This window comes from Mobula birostris, chromosome 5 (assembly GCF_030028105.1).
Source record: "Mobula birostris isolate sMobBir1 chromosome 5, sMobBir1.hap1, whole genome shotgun sequence".
NCBI lineage: Eukaryota > Metazoa > Chordata > Chondrichthyes > Myliobatiformes > Myliobatidae > Mobula > Mobula birostris.
Window position 1 is genome coordinate 171858612 of NC_092374.1, and position 19201 is coordinate 171877812.

Genomic DNA, 19201 nt, shown 5'->3' on the forward strand with positions numbered 1-19201 from the left:
GTTACCAGACAGCCTGTATTTAGATCTCCAGAAGGCGCTTGCTGAGGTTCCATGTGAAAGGCTAGTGTACGTTCTAGAGCAGGTAGTATTGCAGTGTGGAGTGCTGGTGTGAGTAGAAGACGGGTTATCATGTAGAAGACAGAGAGTGGGAGTAAACGAGTCTTTTCCACTCTGGACAATGTAACCAGTGAAGTTCACCATGGATCAACCCCTGACCCTCAGTTCCCTACCCTCTGGAGGAGATGCCAGGGAGTAGAGTGTCAGGTTTACCAATGGCTTGAGATTAGGTAGGAGTGGAAGTGTGTAATTTCACAATGAGTTTCTGCATAATGTGCATTTACATGCAGGAATTTATAAAATTTTTATTAATTGATCAGTAAGTGGCCAGCAAGTAATTTCCTTTGCTAATTGCCCTTGAGAAGATGGAGGTGAGCGGTGTAGTGCCTTGAACCATGTGTGTGGAATGTGTAAGGTGTGCCAGGAACTACAGAATGGTAATTAAGTAATAGTGATGTATATTTGTGTGTGAAGATGTGTGTGTATTTATGTGCACACAAATGTCTGCATATAACTGTAATGGTGTCTATATTTGAATTTAACTTGAATTAGAATTTATTTAAATCTTAGATCCATCCCACAACATGAGAGGGTAAAAATCTTTGCATTATGACTCTGTCGCAGTGTACGGGCATATGAATTTAAAAGTCTAATGCCTTGTAGAAAGAAGCTGCCCCATAGCCTGTTGGTCCTGGTTTTAACGCTGCAGTAGTGTTTGCCAGACAGAAGCAGTTGAAACAGTTTATGGTTGGGATGACTGGTATCCCCGATAATCTTCCAGGCCTTCTTTCTGCACCTGCTGATGTAAATGTCCTCAGTGGAGGGAAGTTCACACCCACAGATGTGCTGGGCTGTCCGTACCACTCTCTACAATGCCCAGTGATCAAGGTTGGTGCAGTTTCCATACCAGGCGGTGATAGAGCCAGTCAGAATGCTCTCAACGGTGCCCCTGTAGAAGGTCTTGAGGATTTGGGGGCTCATGCCAAACTTCTTCAGTCACCTGAGGTGGAAGAGACGCTGTTGTGCATTTTTTGCCGCAAAGCCGGTATGTACAGTCCAGGTGAGATCTTCAGTGAAGTGTATACAGAGGAATTTGAAACTCCTCACCCTCTTGACTATAGTGTATGTATAATTGTTCCCATATATTTATATGCAATTGTGTGTATTGATTAGCACTCCAATAATGTGCTGACCATTCAAAACTCAGGTGTTTCAGCACCTGGCTCACTAGGGGATGTTTCAAGGTGCTCCCTTGAAACTTAACAACTTCATTGGAAAGTTTACAGAATCTTAATTTATATCTACAGTATACTGTATGGATGTCCACATGTCTGCATGTGTATAAATACAGTGAGTCATAGAATATAGAATACTACAGCACAGAGAGAGGCCCTTCAGCCCATCTAGTCATGCCAGTCTATTAGTCTCCCTAGTCCCATCAACCTGCACCTGGACCATAGCCCTCCACAACTCTCCCATCCATGTACTTATCCAAACTTCTCTTAAACGTTGAAATAGAATCCACATCCACCACTTGTTCTGGCAGCTTGTCTCTCCCTCTGAGTAAAGAAGTTCTCCCTCAAGTTCCCCTTAAACACCAATGCAACAATGTGTGTGTGTGTGCATGTGTGCACAAGTCTGTGTATTCCTGTGTGCAACTTTATATCTTGTACAATATCCGTATATCTGTTCACATATCTGTGCAAATCTCGTGTGCTTGATTGCACGATGGCGGACAATGTGTGCAGTGCCTGTGTGACTCTGTGAATATCAGTGCTTGAGGAAGATGCCATTGGCAAGAACAGCAATGGCTTTCAGCATGTGCTTTGGATGTCACAGTTTGTGGTTACACATGTTCAGTGTAACTTTCCCTGCTGTGCATCGAGGTGGAAGATGTGTGGGAGGTTGTAAACACGGCTGTTTAGAGTCGATGTGTGATCAACCAGTGGGTACCTGGAGAGACAATCACTGGCTTGTTTGAATCATTCCTTAACAACACCACACCTTACACTCCATTCGCCCCTTGCTACGTTATCCTCAGTCCACCCACGTACCCTGCAAACTCACTTTACTTTTAATCAAATGAAAACTGAGCCTGTTATCTCTTCAATCTATTGACATGCACAAATACATAAACCAGGCACCAAACACACTCAAAGATACACTACACACACACACAAAGATTCACTACACATACACAAAGTTACACTACACAATTACACAAGGGGGTGGAAGGCAGATCAAGAAGGTGGGGTGAAGGAGGACTATGAGCTGACAGAGTGGGAGCCACTAAGGGAATCAGAGAAACAGGCAGTGGTTCATAAGTCCTTAAAACCATAAGGCAAAGGAGTAGAATTGGGCCATTTGGCCCATCAAGTCTGTTTCCGCCATTTTATCATGGCCGATTTATTTTCCCTCTCATTCCCCTGCCTTCTCCCGTACTAATCAAGAATCTATCAATCTCTACTTTAAATATACCCAATGACTTGGCCCCCACAGCCATCCGTGACAATGAATTCCACAGATTCAGAACTCTCTGGCTAAACAAATTCCTCATCTCTGTTCTAAAGGGATTTCCTTCCATTCTGAGGTTGTGCCCTCTTGTCCTATACTCTCCCCACCATTGGAAACATCCTTTCCACTTCCACTCTCTCTATGCCTTCCAATATTTATTAGGAGTCAATGAGATTCCCCCTTCATTCTTTTAAACACCAGTGAATACAAGCCCAAAGCCATCAAATTTTAAATCAGAAAGCAGTCAATGGCGCTATGGCAAGGAGGCATACAGCAGGGGAGGGGTGGAAGCCAGTCACAGTCCCCCACACTCTCAGTGTTCAGAGAGGCATGACCACATTGGGCAGCAGAGAGAGCCGCAGCATTCCCTCACTCATGAATAAACTAATTCTAATCATAATAGGCAACCTGATTGTAAATATAATTTTAATCACAGATCTACAGCTCATCAGTTTACAGAACTAACCACAGAGTTACGTCACTTCTGGTGCTAGGAATGCACAGCTTGTTCACATGTTACTGGCAGTGGGTGCCGTACGATGTTAGAACTCAGAGGTCCCACTGGGTATCTTGAGCAGCTTGGTGATAATCAGTGTGGAGAGATTCCTGTCTGGCTCAGGGCCCAGGCCACCGCTTTAATGGATGAATGATGGTTTACTGGAGAAGGATGTGTTCTGAAAAGACTCTCAAGCAGCTCCTTCTCACTGCTCTGCTCCCTTTCGTCCTGCAGATGCAAGGTAAGAAACTCCTTGCAGTGGGGAAAATACATTGCCAGTCTGTTCGGTAAGGGGCGTGCAGAGATTTACTGGTGAATTAGGGTCCTCAGACGCAAGACGTTCGGTAATCCTGTAATAGCACGAGAATATACTAACGCAGGTGTCTCATGGAGCTAGCACTTTGTCCTTTTGGATATCTACCTTTTACTGGTAAAATTGAAGTCAGGTTTAGTGTCGGAGTCCTGATGAGGGGTCTCAGCCCGAAACATCGACTCTTTATTCCTTTCCTGACCTGCTGAGCTCCTCCAGCTTCTTCTTATGTTTTACTCTGAATTTCCAGCATCTGCAGAATCTCCTTTACTGTCATATGCACAAGCAGGTGTAGGCACAGGCAGAAAGAAAAGCTTACTTGCAGCAGCATCAGATAAGCAGCTTTCACAAGAAAAGCCATAGATTACACACAGTTTCTATAAGAAAGGGCACAATTATCCAAAGTTCACTTTAACGCAAAGTCATCGAAGTGCTCTTAGTGCTGCTAAACTGTAGTGATTAGGGTTTTGCTGGTTGGTTCAAGAACCGAATGGTGGAAGGGAAATAGCCATTCCTGAGCCTGCTGGTGTGGGTCTTCAGGCTTCTTCACCACCTGCCCGATGGTGGCAAAGTTACAGGTGGCTGCAGCCTTCCCAAGGGGTCATTTTTTGGTGAAGTTTTCTACAACCTTGCCTGATTTTCAACCCCTCTTACACAAGAGGTTCTGCAGACGCTGGAAATCCCGACCAAAATTCTGGAGACGCTCAGCAGTTCAGGCAGCGTCTATGGAAAGGAATAAAGAGCCAACGTTATGGGCCGAAACACTTGAACTGAAGGTCTATTTTTGACCCATGTTCTTTCTTTGAACAGTTACAATCAGTGCCTTTCTAGATTAAAGCATTACCTTTAGATATTAATTTATAGAGAGAGTGAAATGGTACCAGCTGTGTGATTGTAGTCAGGGTGAAGCACGGAGAAAACTGGGCACACAAGTCCTCAAGCGCTGTGCATTTGACAGAGAGCTAATGGTCAGCCCAATTGTTCATCGTCTTCACTGCCTTTAGAATCATTAGGGCAACACACACGAAACTAGGAATTCAGTGAGTCAGGCAGAGTCCTGATAAAGATCTCAACCCAAAATGTCGACTGTTTATTCCCCTCCATAGATGCTGCCTGGCCTGCTGAATTACTCCAGTATTTTGTGTGTGTTAATCAAGATTTACAGCATCTGCAGAATCTGTTGTTTTTAGGAATCATTGATACTGTAACAGTGGCCAAGAACCCAGGGCCAGGGTCCCCAATGTATCCCACCAGACACTTCCGCATGAGCCACTGAACTTCTCCTTTTCTGTGCCTATCAGTTCCCTTTTGGAAATTCCTGCGTAATCCTTTGCCACTGCCCTTTCAGGTAGAACATGGCAGATCACAGCAGCCCACAGTATGACAACATTCCCTTCCTCTTTCTCCTTCTGCAGATTCCCTTCATCTCTGGCCGCCCACTCTCCTGTTCTCAGAATGTCTGACTTACTCAGAAACCCTCCTGATTGTAAACACTTCCACTTAATCTCCCCTAACCATCTCTGGACTGAAGAAGCTCTCGAGAGCTAATCTGATAAAATTCCCTCACATCCTGTCACATCAGCTGCAAATAAGAGTCCAAGTTGCTGTTGGGTGACCGAAAAAATCCAGTTTCTGCAATCAGACTGGGAACTCCCTGCAGGGAAAAGAAAGATGTTTTTTTGGCAAGAGTACTTTCACAAAGAGGACATTAAGCAGCGCCCAAGAGAGGCTTAATTTAAACAAGAGTTTAATAAGTATCTGACGGAAGAGGGGTGCTGCAGAAAGGAGTCAGGTTGCCTGGTTCAGCTAAAAAATGAACACAGTCATCTTGTAATCTGTCTAATTCAACAAAGCATTTAGGGTCTCCTGATGCATTCCCACCGGAATGGTCACTGCTGTTACATGCTGAACTGTAGAGCACCCACTGTACCTGGATTGAACATTAGTGAGGCCTCTTACGATGTGCCTCTGAGGTACATCAATCTGTAAGTATCCCGATGGCCACTTACCGCTAATTTCCAAAATGATCAAACCTTGGGATTTCAATATCTAGTTATCCCGTATCTAGATGTCTGGGCGTCTCTGTTGTGCAGTTTTAAAACTGACTGAGAGCAAAGCAATAGAGTCCTAGGTTCATACAGCATGGAATCAGGCACTTCGGCCCATCTGCTCTGGGCTGCCCAAGATGCCCATTTAAGCTAGTCCCATTTGCCCACATTTGACCCTTATCTCCCTCTTGTTTTCTTATCACCTGTCCAATTGACATTAAAATGTTATTACTGAACCTGCGTCAACCACTTCCTATGGCAGGCAGTTCGGTCCTTGTACATACCACTTTCCGTGTGAAGAACCAGCCCCTCGGGTTGCTTTTAAACCTTTCATTTCTCACTTGAAACCTACACCCTGTAGTTCTTGATTCTCCAACCCTAAGAAAAAAGATTGAATAAATTCACCCTACGCCTCTCAGTTACCTACATTCCAAGGAATAAAGTCCTAGCCTGCCCCAACTCTCCTTTAACTCAGTCCGGGCAAACATCTTGTAAATAGATTTTTGCACTCTTTCCACTTCAATGATCAAAACCAAACACTGTACTCCAAGTGCGGTCTCGCTAATGACCTATATAATTGCAACGTAATTGAGCTCGAGTCGTCAGTGTCCTGACTGATGTTGGCCAGTGGGCTAAGTACTCCTTCACCACCCTGTCTACCCCTGAATACTTTAAAGAGGGTGTAGAGGAGAATTACCAGGCTGCTGCCTGGTTTAGAGAGCATGCCTTGCAGGGAATTTGACTGACCTAGGGCTTTTCTCTTTGGAGCGAAGGAGGATGAAAGGTAACTTGACAGAGGTGTACAAGAAAACAAGAGTCTTAGATAGAGTGGACGGCCAGAGACTTTTCTCCAGGGTGGAAATAGCGAATACAAGGGGGCCTGGAGGAAAGTATAGGGAGGATGTCAGAGATAAGAGTGTGGTAGTTTCCATGCGCCCCCTGGGGTGGTGATGGAGGCAGATACATTAGGGACATTTAGGAGACTGGTAGATAGGCACATAGTTACTTACTGCCTGTACACGGCTGGTGTTTCGGGCAGCAATGAAGGTCCTCTATCTCCGGCAGCGTTCAGGGCTTCCTTTGTCATGTCAGTATCTTCCTCTCAGTTTTCACTATTGTCAGCCATGCAAGTCCCGGGTGGAGACTCAGGAATACCGTCACACTCAGATGTAGAAGGGTTCTTCATTACTGTTTCCGTAACCATTTTGTTTTACCGGTCAGGGTTGTTAGCCCTGGGCTGAACCCCGGAACCTGGAGGACCGGTAGGCAGATGGATGAAAGAGAATCAGACTGACATGGTAGAGGGGAAGGATCAGATGAAAAGGTCGGTAAAACGTTGCGGGCTGAAGGGCCTGTCCTATACACGGTCAGCACCACTTACATCATCGGTCAACTGCTTGTTGATTAAATCCTTGAGATACCAGGTTAGGTTGTTCGAGAGCAGTGGAAACCACACCGTTATACATAGGTCTGTCCCTGTGTAAGTCGTCAGTGCGGCTCCATCTGGAGGAGGATTTCCAGTTCTGGACTGCACACTTCCCAAAGTGTCAGTCCGGAGAGGGCAAGCTTTCCGGAATGGGCTCGGGGGTGCGGGGATTCAGCTCTGTGGAGGAGGTGTCTTGTCTTCATCAGAGCAACAGATCTCGGGGAGCTGAGAGTGAGGCGTTCAGAGTTATGAAGGTGCAGTGACTCTGTGTTCTGGCAAGGCAGTCAAGAATCAATAGATTCAACATCACTGGAAAACCCAAAAGCAGAGGAGGCAGAGTTGTGGAGGGTCTGGAGCTGTCAGAGAAACTTGGGCGTGTGGTTAAAGGGGATGAAATGGTTGGGGAAGGAAATAGGGAGGAGGACTAAAGTGGGCAGGTGTTAGTATGGAGTTTTGTGCACAGCTCTGGCCACCCTGTTTTAGGAAAGGTGTCATTTAACTGGAAAGTGTGCAAACAAGATTGTAAGCATGTTGCCCGGATGTGAGAGATGAGGGCAAGAGGAATGAGATGCCCCCTGGGTTTGTAAGTCTGTGAGACCGGAGCTCGAGGCCTAGCATTTGAGATCCCATCATTGGCTAGTCCAGATTTCACGGCCTGGTAATCGGTGTGTCCTGGGATCAAAGCCCCAGGACGAATCAGAAATCTGGCAGTCGAGGCCTGTTGGCCAAGAGCAGAACTTGCAAGTCTGCTGCAGAGTTTGAAGCCGAGGGTCTGGAGGCCTGAGCCTGTGTCCGCTGGAGGCTGGAGTTGTAGACCTGTCCTGGAGTTGCCGGACTATGTGTTTGCACAGGTTGCTTTTTGCTGTTGTTGTTTTGCTGCTCTTCTGCCAAGCACTGGGGGCATGCTATGTTGGCACTGGAACGTGGGGCAACACTTGCGGGCTGCCACCAGCACACCCTCGGGGGTGGGGGAGGGGCTGTTTGCCAACGCAGATGAGGCCTTTCACTGTGCATGTGAAAGCTAAACTTGAAGCCTGAATCAAAGGCCTGAGGCAGAATATGCTGAAAGGCTTTCCTTCGTGGTGCGTGATCCGTGGCTTTAACTGCCTGTAAGCTCTGCTGGTTAGAAGCCACAGTGGATTTCTACAGGTGCACTCACTGCTCACGATGCTTGTGGAGTGACACTGTTCCCCTGACAACGAGCTGATTTCCCACACCCCTTCATTACTTTGCTCTTTTACTGCTCTGAGTTTAACTGGAAAGTAATGTCACCAACAACATCCTCGCTCTAAAGACCGGGATCCTCCAATGGTTGATAACAAAGGGGTTACAGGGGTAATGTTACAGCTATATAAGACCCTGGTCAGACCCCACTTGGAGTACTGTGCTCAATGCTGGTCACCTCACCACAGGAAGGACATGGAAACCATAGAAAGGGTGCAGAGGAGATTTACAAGGATGTTGCCTGGATTGGGGAGCATGCCTTATGAGAATAGGTTGAGTGAACTTGGCCTTTTCTCCTTGAAGCGACAGAGGATGAGAGGTGACCTGATAGAGGTGTATAAGATGATAAGAGGCATTGATCGTGTGGATAGTCAGAGGCTTTTTCCCAGGGCTGAAATGGCTGCCACGAGAGAGCATAGTTTTAAGGTGCTTGGAAGCAGGTACAGAGGAGATGTCAGGGGTAAGTTCTTTTACTCAGAGAGTGGTGAGTGTGTGGAATGGGCTGACAGCGGTGGTGGAGGAAATGATAGGGTCTTTTAAGAGAATCCTGGATGGCTACATGGAGCTTAGAAAAATAGAGGGCTATGAGTAAGCCTAGGTAATTTCTAAGGTAAGGACATGTTCGGCACAGCTTTGTGGGCCAAAGGGCCTGTATTGTGCAGTATCTGTGTTTCTATGTTTACATCTTGGGTAAGGAGATTGAGAAGAGGCTATATGAACTAGAGGACACCAATCCTACAGGGTAATAAGAACAGAGTGCTGAGGGCGTACAGATCGTTGAAAGTGGGTCAGTCAAGAGGGTAAATGAGCACCAGATTCCCCACCATCGAGGACATCTCAGAGAGGTGGCATCAAATATTACGGACCCTCACCATGCAGGATTGCCCTCTTCTCATTACCACCATCAGGAAGGAAGAGCCAAATTTAATGATTTAGGAACAGCTTCTTCCCCTCCGCCATCAGATTCCTGAATGGACAATGAACCCATGGACACGACCTGACTACTTTGCTCTCTGTTTGGCACTACCTATTGATGACATTTCTTATTGTAATTTATGCTATATTGCAATGTCCTGCTGCCACAAAACAACAAATTTCACTTAGCATCGAGCAAGATCGAAATCGATGAGGACGAACGGGTGGGTGCTCAGTGCCGTCTGCCTTTGTTTGAGTGGTCTCCCTCTCGCTGTTGCCGGCGGAAGGCGCACGAGTCAGGGGTCTTGGGTTCCGCACTGCAAGGCTCAATCGCCTCGGCGATCGTGGCTCTGGACTCACTTTCGTCTGCGGTTTGATGTTTATAATGGTCTTAACGTCCTCAGCACCGGACGTTCTTTACTATTTGCGCATTTCAATCGAGACGCTTCGGCATGGAACTGCGGCCTGCGGCCATCTTGAACTGACTGGCTCGGAGGCTGTGGCCGTGGCCATCGGCTCCTGGACCAGCTTCACTTACCTCGGCCACTTGTGCTAGTGGACTCACGTTTGGGGACTCTGCAGTTTGAAGTTTAATGTTCTGTGTGTTACTTGTTCACTCTTTGCTGTTCGTACAAGTCATTCTCCTTTCTCTGCACGTTTGATGGTCTTGTTGTGTGGGGTTTTCTTTAAACAGATTCTGTGGTGTTTGTTTGTTTAGTGGCTGCCTGCAAGAAGCTGAATCTCCAAGTTGTATACTGAATGCATACTTTGACAATAAATGTGCGCTGACTTTGACTTTGAGACCTACAGAAAGCTCTTTTCAGAGCAAAAAAAAAAGCATTTTTGTTTGAAGTTAGAGACAAAGTCAGATACACAGAATCTGGCAGGATTTGCAAGTCATTGCTTCCTACAAGGCAAAGCCTAACCTCATGATGCTTTTCTGCCATCCAAGTTCAATGCCTTTTATGCACACTTTGAATGGGGGGCAAAACTAGACTTGTGCAAATCCCTGCAGAGTCCCATGTCCCTGTGATCTCTGTCTCAGAGGCTGACATCAGAACATCTTTCAACAGGGTGCCCAACCAGGTACTGTATACCATCAAGGTATCAGGCTTCATCTATTGCTAAAAGTGCTCCTCTGCTCAGCCAAGGTGACATGCAGAAGGTGAGAAATACCCTCAGTTGTAAACAAAAAGCTCCAAAACTGGTCCTCTGTACCTCTCTCTGCAACTGGATCCTTGACTTCCTCACTGGAAGACCAGAGTCAGTGCAGATTGGAAATAACATCTCCTCCTTACTGAACACCAGCGCACCTCAAGGACGTGTGTTTAGCCCACCGCTCTACTCTCCACATACACATGACTGCATAGCTAGGCACAGCTCAGACGTCATCTATAAATTTGCCGATGACACAACCATTGGTGGTGATGAAGAGGGAACTACGGAGCGGGATAGATCAGCTAATGGAGTGGTGTCACAACGCCAACTTTGCACTCAACACCAGTTAAGACTAAAGAGCTGGTTGTGGACGTCAGGAAGAGGAAGTCGAGGGAGCACGCACCAGTCCTCACTGAGGGGTCAGTAGTGAAAAGGGTGAGCAGTTTGAAGAGACTCGATCAAAGACTCTAGCAAATTTCTACAAGTGTACTGTGGAGGGCAGCTATTGCCCTACAACCATCGGGCTCCTGAACCGGTGCAGATAACTTCATTCACCACTGCTCTGAAGTGATTCTACAATCCAGTGCTCACTTTAAAGATCGAAGTACGAAGTGAATTTATTATCAAAGTACATATATGTCACCATATACAACCCTGAGATTCATTTTTCTTGCGGCATACTCAGTAAATCCAAGGACTGTAATAGAATCAGTGAAAGACTGCACCCAACAGAACAGACAAACACCCAGTGTGCAAAAGACAAAAAACTGTGCAAATACAAAATAAATATCGAGAATATGAAATGAAGTGTCCTTGAAAGTTATTCCATAGATTGTGGGAACAGTCCAGTCATGGGACAGGTGAAGTTGAGTGAAGTTATCCCCAGTGGTTCAGGAGCCTGATGGTTGAGGGGTAATAACTGTTCTTGAACCTGGTGGTGTGGGTCCTGAGGCTCCTGTACTTGCTTCCTGATGGCAGCAGCGAGAAGAGGGCGTGGCCTGGGTGGCGGGGATCCCTGTTTTCCTGTGACAGAGCTCCATGTAAATGTGCTGAATGGTGGGGAGAGCTTTACTGTGATGGACTGGTCAGTGGGCACTACTTTGTGTAGATACAGGGAAAAAACTGTGTTTTGCATACCCTCCATGCTGATCATCATATTCGAGGTAGCACAAGCAAAAACAACCGACTGGGGTCTCCAAGTTTTGAGGGGAGATGGTATTGAAGGTCAAGCTGGAGTCGATAAAGGGCATCCTGCTGTATGCACCTTTGCTGTCCAGATATTCCAGGGTCAAGTGAAGAGCCAATGAAATGATATCTGCTGTGGACCCCTGGTGCCAGAGGCAAATTGGAGTGGATCCAACTTGCTTTTCAGGCAGGAGTTGATATGTTTCATCACCAACCACTCAAAACACTTCACCACAGTGAGTTTAAGCGCTACTGGGTGATAATCATTGAGGCAGGTTGCTACATTATTCTTAGACACCAGTACAATTGGAGCCTGCTTGAAGCAGGAGGTTAAAGATCTCGGTGAACTCTCCAGCCAGTTGATCAGCACAGATCTTTAGTGCTCGGCCATGAACCTGATCTGGCATTCACCCGCCTGCAGAGACTGAAATCACAGGGCCATCGGGGCAGTGGGAGCTCCTGAAGACGCTTCTATATTTCGATGGTCAAAGTGAGCATAGGAAGCATTGAGCTCATCTGGGAGCAAAGCCTTGTTGTGACCTGTGTTGCTCAGCTTCACTTTATGTGATGTGACGGCATTCAAACCCTGCCGCAGCTGTTCAGCATCCTTCGGTGGTTCAAGTTTGTCCCGGAATTGCCACTTCGCACATGAGATGGCTTTCTGTAGATCGTCTTGTATTTAACTTGGCCACCAGACCTGAATGCCACTGATCTGGCCCTTAGCAGATTGTGGATCTCATGGTTCACCCGGGCTTTGGGTTAAAGAAGACTCTAAATTATTTTTGGGAGGTCACGCTCATCCACAACGACAGAGTCTGCGACCACAGTGGTGTATTCATTCAGATCCTCTGATGAGTCTTTGAACGCGGCCCAGTCCGCTGGCTCAAAGCAACCCTGCGGCCGCTCCTCTGCCTCCGACAACCATCTCTTTGAAGTCCTTATCTCTGGAGCTTTGCCCTTTAGCCTCTGCCTCATTGCAAGTATGAGGACAGCCAAGCGATCAGATCCCTTAAGTGAGTGAGAGGGAGGAACTGAATGAAATCAATATAAATGGTGGATAAAACCTTGGGGTCCCCATCCAAGAGTACCAAAAGGAGTCACCCTGGAGACAGTGGAGGGTTAGGGTGGGCACTGAACATTCACTGGGTTCAGCAACAATGCCAATGGATTGGAGGCTAGCTAAGACAGTGCCAATCTTTGAACAAGGAGGGAGAAAGAAAATGCCAGAGTATGTTTCTGAAGGTAGGTGTGTTGGTGGCAGAATCAGTCAGTGTCGGTTTATAAATGGGAGATGGTGTGAGAACGTCACTTAACAGTCTCTCACCTCTTAACACTTCTGCCTTCTTCATGTTGCTCTTTCATCCTCTCCCTTTCACATTCCCTTTCTCGTTCATTTGTTTACCCTTCTCTCTTTTTACATTCCTTCTCTTCCAAACTTTGGTATTGCCCATGAGAATCGACCATCACCCGACCTCCCTTCATTCTTCACCCCAAGGCTCTGTGCTCACTCCCTAAACACCGACTGAGACTGTTTTGTATCTGCATTATGAGTGTTTCACTTTTAAGTAGCTTTCGCATTATTATTACTACGCAGAAGTTAAAATCCAGAGAGATTCCGTGGTTGTAAACTGCTTGCAAACCAACTGCAGAGCTGTAGTGATGTGCGACCGTCACTAATGTAGCTTGGGGGAACCAGAGTGGAAACATTGGTGGAGAAAAAGGCAGAGAGAGAGGTTTGGTGAAACCAGGGTTGGTAGGATGTTGTTGTGACTGGCTTTAGGGGGAGTCGTGAACATTACTATCCCACATCCTGTTCTATTTCTTTGAATGAAGTCAAGGTAAATGACATAACTTATCACTCAAGCCAATGGAAAATACACTTCACAGGTCAAGCCCCAGACTGGAGACCAACGGAGGAGTTAAGACAAAGACTTCAATGTTGAAAGTAAAATGTTCGTCAGGCTGTTATTTACACTTACACCCTGACGAAGTTCCATTCTGTGACCCTCCATACCAAACATGCAAGCATCTGCAACCACTTGCTTAACTTTTTTTCCTCTCCTGGAAGATTATGAGCAAATAAAACCCACTGATCATACAGACGGGGAAACAAAAATCAAAGGTTTCAAAGGTTCAATTTAATGTCAGAGAAATGTGTACAATACACATCCTGAAATGCTTTTTCTTCACAGTCAGAGAATAATCCAGCCTAAGCCTTCGAACCTGTGCTGGCTGGCTGCTGGAAAATATTCCCCACATGTTCCCTCCCCATGGTCCTGCTGATTTCATCACCACTTACATATTGGTTTATGCCAATGCCGTCTCAATAAAATGAATTTAACAGCAACGCTATAAAACACTGCAGGTTGAGTTATAACTGTATGGCACACGTTTGTGTAAATTCAAATGAGTGGCTCTTACAGCTTGTCGCTATGGATCTGGGAATACAGATCTATAATTCCTTGAAAGTGGCATCACAGGGAGATAGGGCCATAATGAGAGCTGTTGGTACATTGGCCATAAATCACAGTATTGTGTATAGGATTTGGAATATTACATTGAAGTTGTGTGAGACTTTGGTGAGGCCTAATTTGGAAAACGGTACACAGCTCTGGTCGCCTAGCTACATGAAAGATATCAATAAGATTGAAAGAGTGCAGAGAAAAATTACAAGGATGTAGCTGGGTCTCGAGGATCTGAATTAAAGGAAAGATTGAACAGGGTAGGGATTTGCTCCCTGGAGCATAGGAAAATGCGGGGAGATTTGATAGAGATATAGTAAATTATGATGGGTATAGACAGGGTAAATGTAAGAAGGCTTTTGCCACTGACCTTGGGTGAGACTAGAATGAGGTCACAGGTTAAGAGTGAAAGGTGAAATATTTGAGGGGTAACTGAGGGGGAACTTCTTCACTGAGCGTGAGAGTGGAACAACTTGCCAACAGAAGTGGTGGATGCAGGTTTGATTACAACAGTTAAGTGAAGTTTGAATAGGTACGCGGATGGGAAGGGTATAGAGGGCTATTGTCCAAGTGTGGGTCACTGGAACTAGGCAGGATAACAAGTTGACATGGAATAGATACACCAAAGGGTTTGTTTCTGTGTGGTAGTCCTCTATGACTCTGTGACTTTAGCTTAGTTCCCTGATTTTACTTTACAGCTGAGATAAGTGGCTTACAGTGGGTGCAAACCTGTCTTCAGCCAAAGGCAGCCCAGATGTAATAAGTGATTCAAAGAGTTAAAGACTGAAAGATTCAAAGTACATTTCTTATCAAAATATGTATGCAGTATACAACCCCGAGATTCATCCTCTCCACAGACAGCCGCAAAACATAGAACATAGAACATAAAATAGTACAGCACAGTACAGGCCCTTCGGTCCACAATGTTGTGCCGACCCTTAAAGCCTGCCTCCCATATAACCCCCCCCACCTTAAGTTCTTCCATATACCTGTCTAGTAGACTTTTAAATTTCACTAGCGTATCTGCCTCCACCACTGACTCAGGCAGTGTATTCTAGTACCAACCACTTTCTGAGTAAAAAACCTTCCTCTAATATCCCCCTTGAACTTCCCACCCTTTACCTTAAAGCCATGTCCTCTTGTATTGAGCAGTGGTGCCCTGGGGAAGAGGCGCTGGCTATCCACTCTATCTATTCCTCTTAATATCTTGTATACCTCTATCATGTCTCCTCTCATCCTCCTCTTCAAAGAGTAAAGCCCTAGCTCCCTTAATCTCTGATCATAATCCATACTCTCTAAACCAGGCAGCAACCTGGTAAATCTCCTCTGTACCGTTTCCAATGTTTTCACATCCTTCCTATAGTGAGACAACCAGAACTGGACACAGTACTCCAAGTGTGGCCTAACCAGAGTTTTATAGAGCTGCATCATTACCTCGCGACTCAAACTCTATCCCTCGACTTATGAAAGCTAACACCCCATAAGCTTTCTTAACTACCCTATCTACCTGTGAGGCAACTTTCAGGGATCTGTGGACATGTACCCCCAGATCCCTCTGCTCCTCCACACTACTAAGTATCCTGCCATTTACTTTGTACTCTGCCTTGGAGTTTGTCCTTCCAAAGAGAACTTCACACTTCTCCAGGTTGAACTCCATCTGCCACTTCTCAGCCCACTTCTGCATCCTATCAATGTCTCTCTGCAATCTTCGACAATCCCCTACACTATCCACAACACCACCAACCTTTGTGTCATCTGCAAACTTGCCAACCCACCCTTCTACCCCCACATCGAGGTTGTTAATAAAAATCATGAAAAGTAGAGGTCCCAGAACTGATCCTTGTGGGACACCACTAGTCACGACCCTCCAATCCGAATGTACTCCCTCCAGCACCACCCTCTGCCTTCTGCAGGCAAGCCAATTCTGAATCCACCTGGCCAAACTTCCCTGGATCCCATGCCTTCTGTCTTTCTGAATAAGCCTACCGTGTGGAACCTTGTCAAAGTAAACCATGGAACCCGTTAAAAGAAAAACATCAATTCTCCCCACCCCAATACAAAAAAACAACAAATTGCGCAAACAGCAACAAAAATAACAAGCGAAAAGCACGGAATATAAAACACAAAATCAAAAGAGTCCAGGCATATTTCATTTCAGCTCAGTGTTTGTTATCTGCAAGCCACCCCTATTTAAAATCGCCCAAAATAGCGACAATTAAAAGCATGATCAGAAGCCAGAAACACTTCATAACGTGAACTGCAGAATCCAATCCTCAAACCACGTCGCTCCACCCGTCCTCCAGCAGCATCGAGGGGGAGAGAGAGATCATCTGAACGCAGGGACCTTCCTTAAGGAGCAGCGAGTGAGACGGAGAGAAGGCACAAACTGCCCCCCACCCCCATAACTGTGTAATGTGCGGAATAAACGCAAACAGCACGTGCCTGCAATTAATGGAGAGTCCACAAGTTCTTACAGTGGTAGAACAGGGGAGGTGATGAATTAATTATATTCTACAATGTACATGAATGGTGATGCTCTGGAAAATAAATTTTATTGAAATAAACGTGGATATATACCAACAGATTGAACCTAACAGTAAATTACCTCAAGACAATTCAGAGTCAGGTTTTCAGACGCGACAGCAGGTTGACCAACGTGGGGAGATACTGGATGACGACCAGAAGTTAAACAACAGTGGCAGGGCTGGGGTGGGGTCGGGCTGGAGAGCAGTGGTGAGGTCTGAGGAGGTAATTCTTTGCCGATCAGTCCAAAGCCCCCTCGGGTGAGTTACAGGTTGGGAAGCAGCAGGAGATCGGGTGACAGGTTCTGCAACAGAAACTGGAAGCAGCGGCTTCCCAGGATTTAACCAAAGCGAGCTTCAGCTCATCCAGTCTTGGGACGCGGACAAATACATCATCAGTCTGCGGAAAGCGTTAGGTTGGGAGTCTGCAACACGATGGATGAAAGTGCTCTTGTCTCTGTCCCCGTGGTCACTGGTCAGTTCTTCCAGACTGTTCTTCAATCCTACATCATTGGAAGATCAGAGGTGGAGAGAGTCAGCAAAGCTAAATTCCTCAGTGTTATCATTTCAGAGGACCTGTCCTGGGTCCAGTGTGTAAGTGCAGTTACGAAGAAAGCACATCTCCACTTCCTTAGAAGTTTGAGAAGAGTCAGCATGACATCTAAAACTTTGACAAGCATCTCTAGATGTGTGGTTGCACCATAGCCTGCTGTGGAAACACCAATGACCATGAAAGAAAAATCCTACAGTGCAGTCCATCACGGAGAACACCCTCCCCACCACTGAGCACATCTACAGGGAGTGCTGTTGCAAGAAAGCAGCTTCTGCCATCAGAGACCCCCACCACCCAGGACGTGCTCCCTCCTCGCTGCTGCCATCAGGAAGAAGGGACAGCAGCCTCAGGACCCACACCACCAGGTTCAGGAACAGTTACTACCCCTCAACTATTAGGCTCTTTAACCAGAAGAGATAATTTCTCTCAACTTCATTCACCCCGTTTCTGACTGTTCCCACAACCTATGGGCTCACTTTCAAGAACCCGTCATCTCATGGTCTCAATAGACAATAGGCAATAGGTGCAGGAGTAGGCCACTCAGCCCTTCGAGCCACCACTGCCATTCACTGTGACCATGGCTGATCATCCACAATCAGTATCCAGTTCCTGCCTTATCCCCATAACCTTTGATTCCGCTATCTTTAAGAGCTCTATCCATCTCTTTCTTAAAAACATCCAGAGACTTGGCCTCCACTGCCTTCTGGGGCAGAGCATTCCGTATATCCACCACTCCCTGGGTGAAAAAGTTTCTCCTCAACTCCATTCTAAATGGCCTACCCCTTATTCTTAAACTGTGGCCTCTGGTTCTGGACTCACCCATCAGCGGGAACATGCTTCCTGCCTCCAGCATGTCCAATCCCTTAATAATCTTATATGTTTCAATCAGATCCCCTTTCATCCTTCTAAATTCCAGTGTATACAAGCCCAGTCGCTCCAATCTTTAATTGCTTTAAAGTCTCAATATTTATTGCTTATTTATTTATTATTATTATTTCCCTATTTCTTTTGTATTTGTATAATTTTTTGTATTTTGCACATTGGTTGTTTGTCCATCCTGTTGCATGTTGTCTTTCACTGATTGTATTATGTTTCTTGGATTTAGTGAGTTTGCCCACAAGAAAATGAATCTCAGGGTTGTGTATGGTATATATGTGCTTTGATAATAAATTTACTTTGAACTTTGAAGAGTTCCATGGAGGTCTGTTTAGGGACCTATGCTCATTGTGATACTTATAAATGACTTGGATAAGGAAGTGGAAGGGTGGATTAGTAAGTTTCTAGATGATACTAAGGTTGGTGGCTTTCTGAATAGCGTAGTAAGTTATAGGTTACAACAGGGCAGTGATAGGACACAGAGCTGGGCTGAGGAGTGGCAGATGCAGTTCAGTCTGGAGAAGTATGAAGTGATACACTTTGGAAGAGTGAACATGATGGAAGGATTCTTAACAGTGTGGAGGAATGGAGGAATTTTGGAGTCCACGTCCATAGATCCCTCAAAGTTGCCATGTAAGTTGATAGGGTGGATAAGGCAGCCTTTAGTAGTTGGGGATTGAATTCAAGAGCTATGAGGTAATGTTGCAGCTCTAAAAAACCCCATTTGGAGTATTATGTTCAGTTCTGGTTGCCTCATTATAGGAAGTGTATGGAAGATTTAACAGGGATGCAGATGAGATTTACCAGAATGCTGCCTGTATTAAACAGCAAGTCTGATAAGGAATGCTAGGGGTTTTCTCTTCGAAGTTCAAACTCTCAAGTACAACCTTGAGACTCGTCTTCTTACAGGCCGCAAAAAAAAAAAAAAGAAACACATGTAATGCCCTAGTTAAGATTTCTACTGCCATGAGTGGGAGCTTTCAAGGAGAGGAATGGAGAAAACTTTTTGAAAATCTTGTTCATTCACCCTGAGTACAGAACTGCTTTAGAGAAGGTGCAAGTTCCTCCTAAGCAGGATCATGAGCAGAAATGAGGAACTGGCAATACACCCAGTCTAAACCTGTCATGTTACACCCTGGAGGAGTAGCTAGAGTGACAGGAGACCCCAAACTTGGCCTCAGCCAGCCAGGTGGATGGTCCTGATGATCGGGAGGAAGAGGCACACTTACCTACAGGAGTGCTGGTGACACCTGAACTACAGAACTCTTTGGCTTTCTCCACAAACAGGATGACAGTGATTGTCAGAAACACCTCAGGAAGAGAAGTTACCCTCAGATGTGGGTTGTCGTTTGCCCCTCTTTTTCTTGTGATGGTAGTTACTAGTTTTCTGGGGGAACCAGAAGAGAAAGTCTCCTGGATCGAGGAAGTTGACTTCAAAGTCATTCAACTTTGGTA

The 19201-nt window shown here is 45.8% G+C and overlaps 1 protein-coding gene across 2 annotated transcripts in view; it reads left to right on the forward strand.

The window, feature by feature from the left end:
- The first annotated feature begins 3054 nt into the window (after positions 1 to 3054).
- LOC140198035 (B- and T-lymphocyte attenuator-like) overlaps positions 3055 to 19201 on the forward strand; it is a 42347-nt gene continuing 26200 nt past the window's right edge. Inside the window, exon 1 of one of the 2 annotated variants that reach the window (XM_072258865.1) lies at positions 3055 to 3308. In XM_072258865.1, the coding sequence (XP_072114966.1) occupies positions 3218 to 3308 (91 nt within the window). In that variant the 5' untranslated portion in view covers positions 3055 to 3217. The remainder of the gene's footprint in view (positions 3309 to 19201) is intronic. The other variant, XM_072258864.1, reaches the window with a different exon arrangement.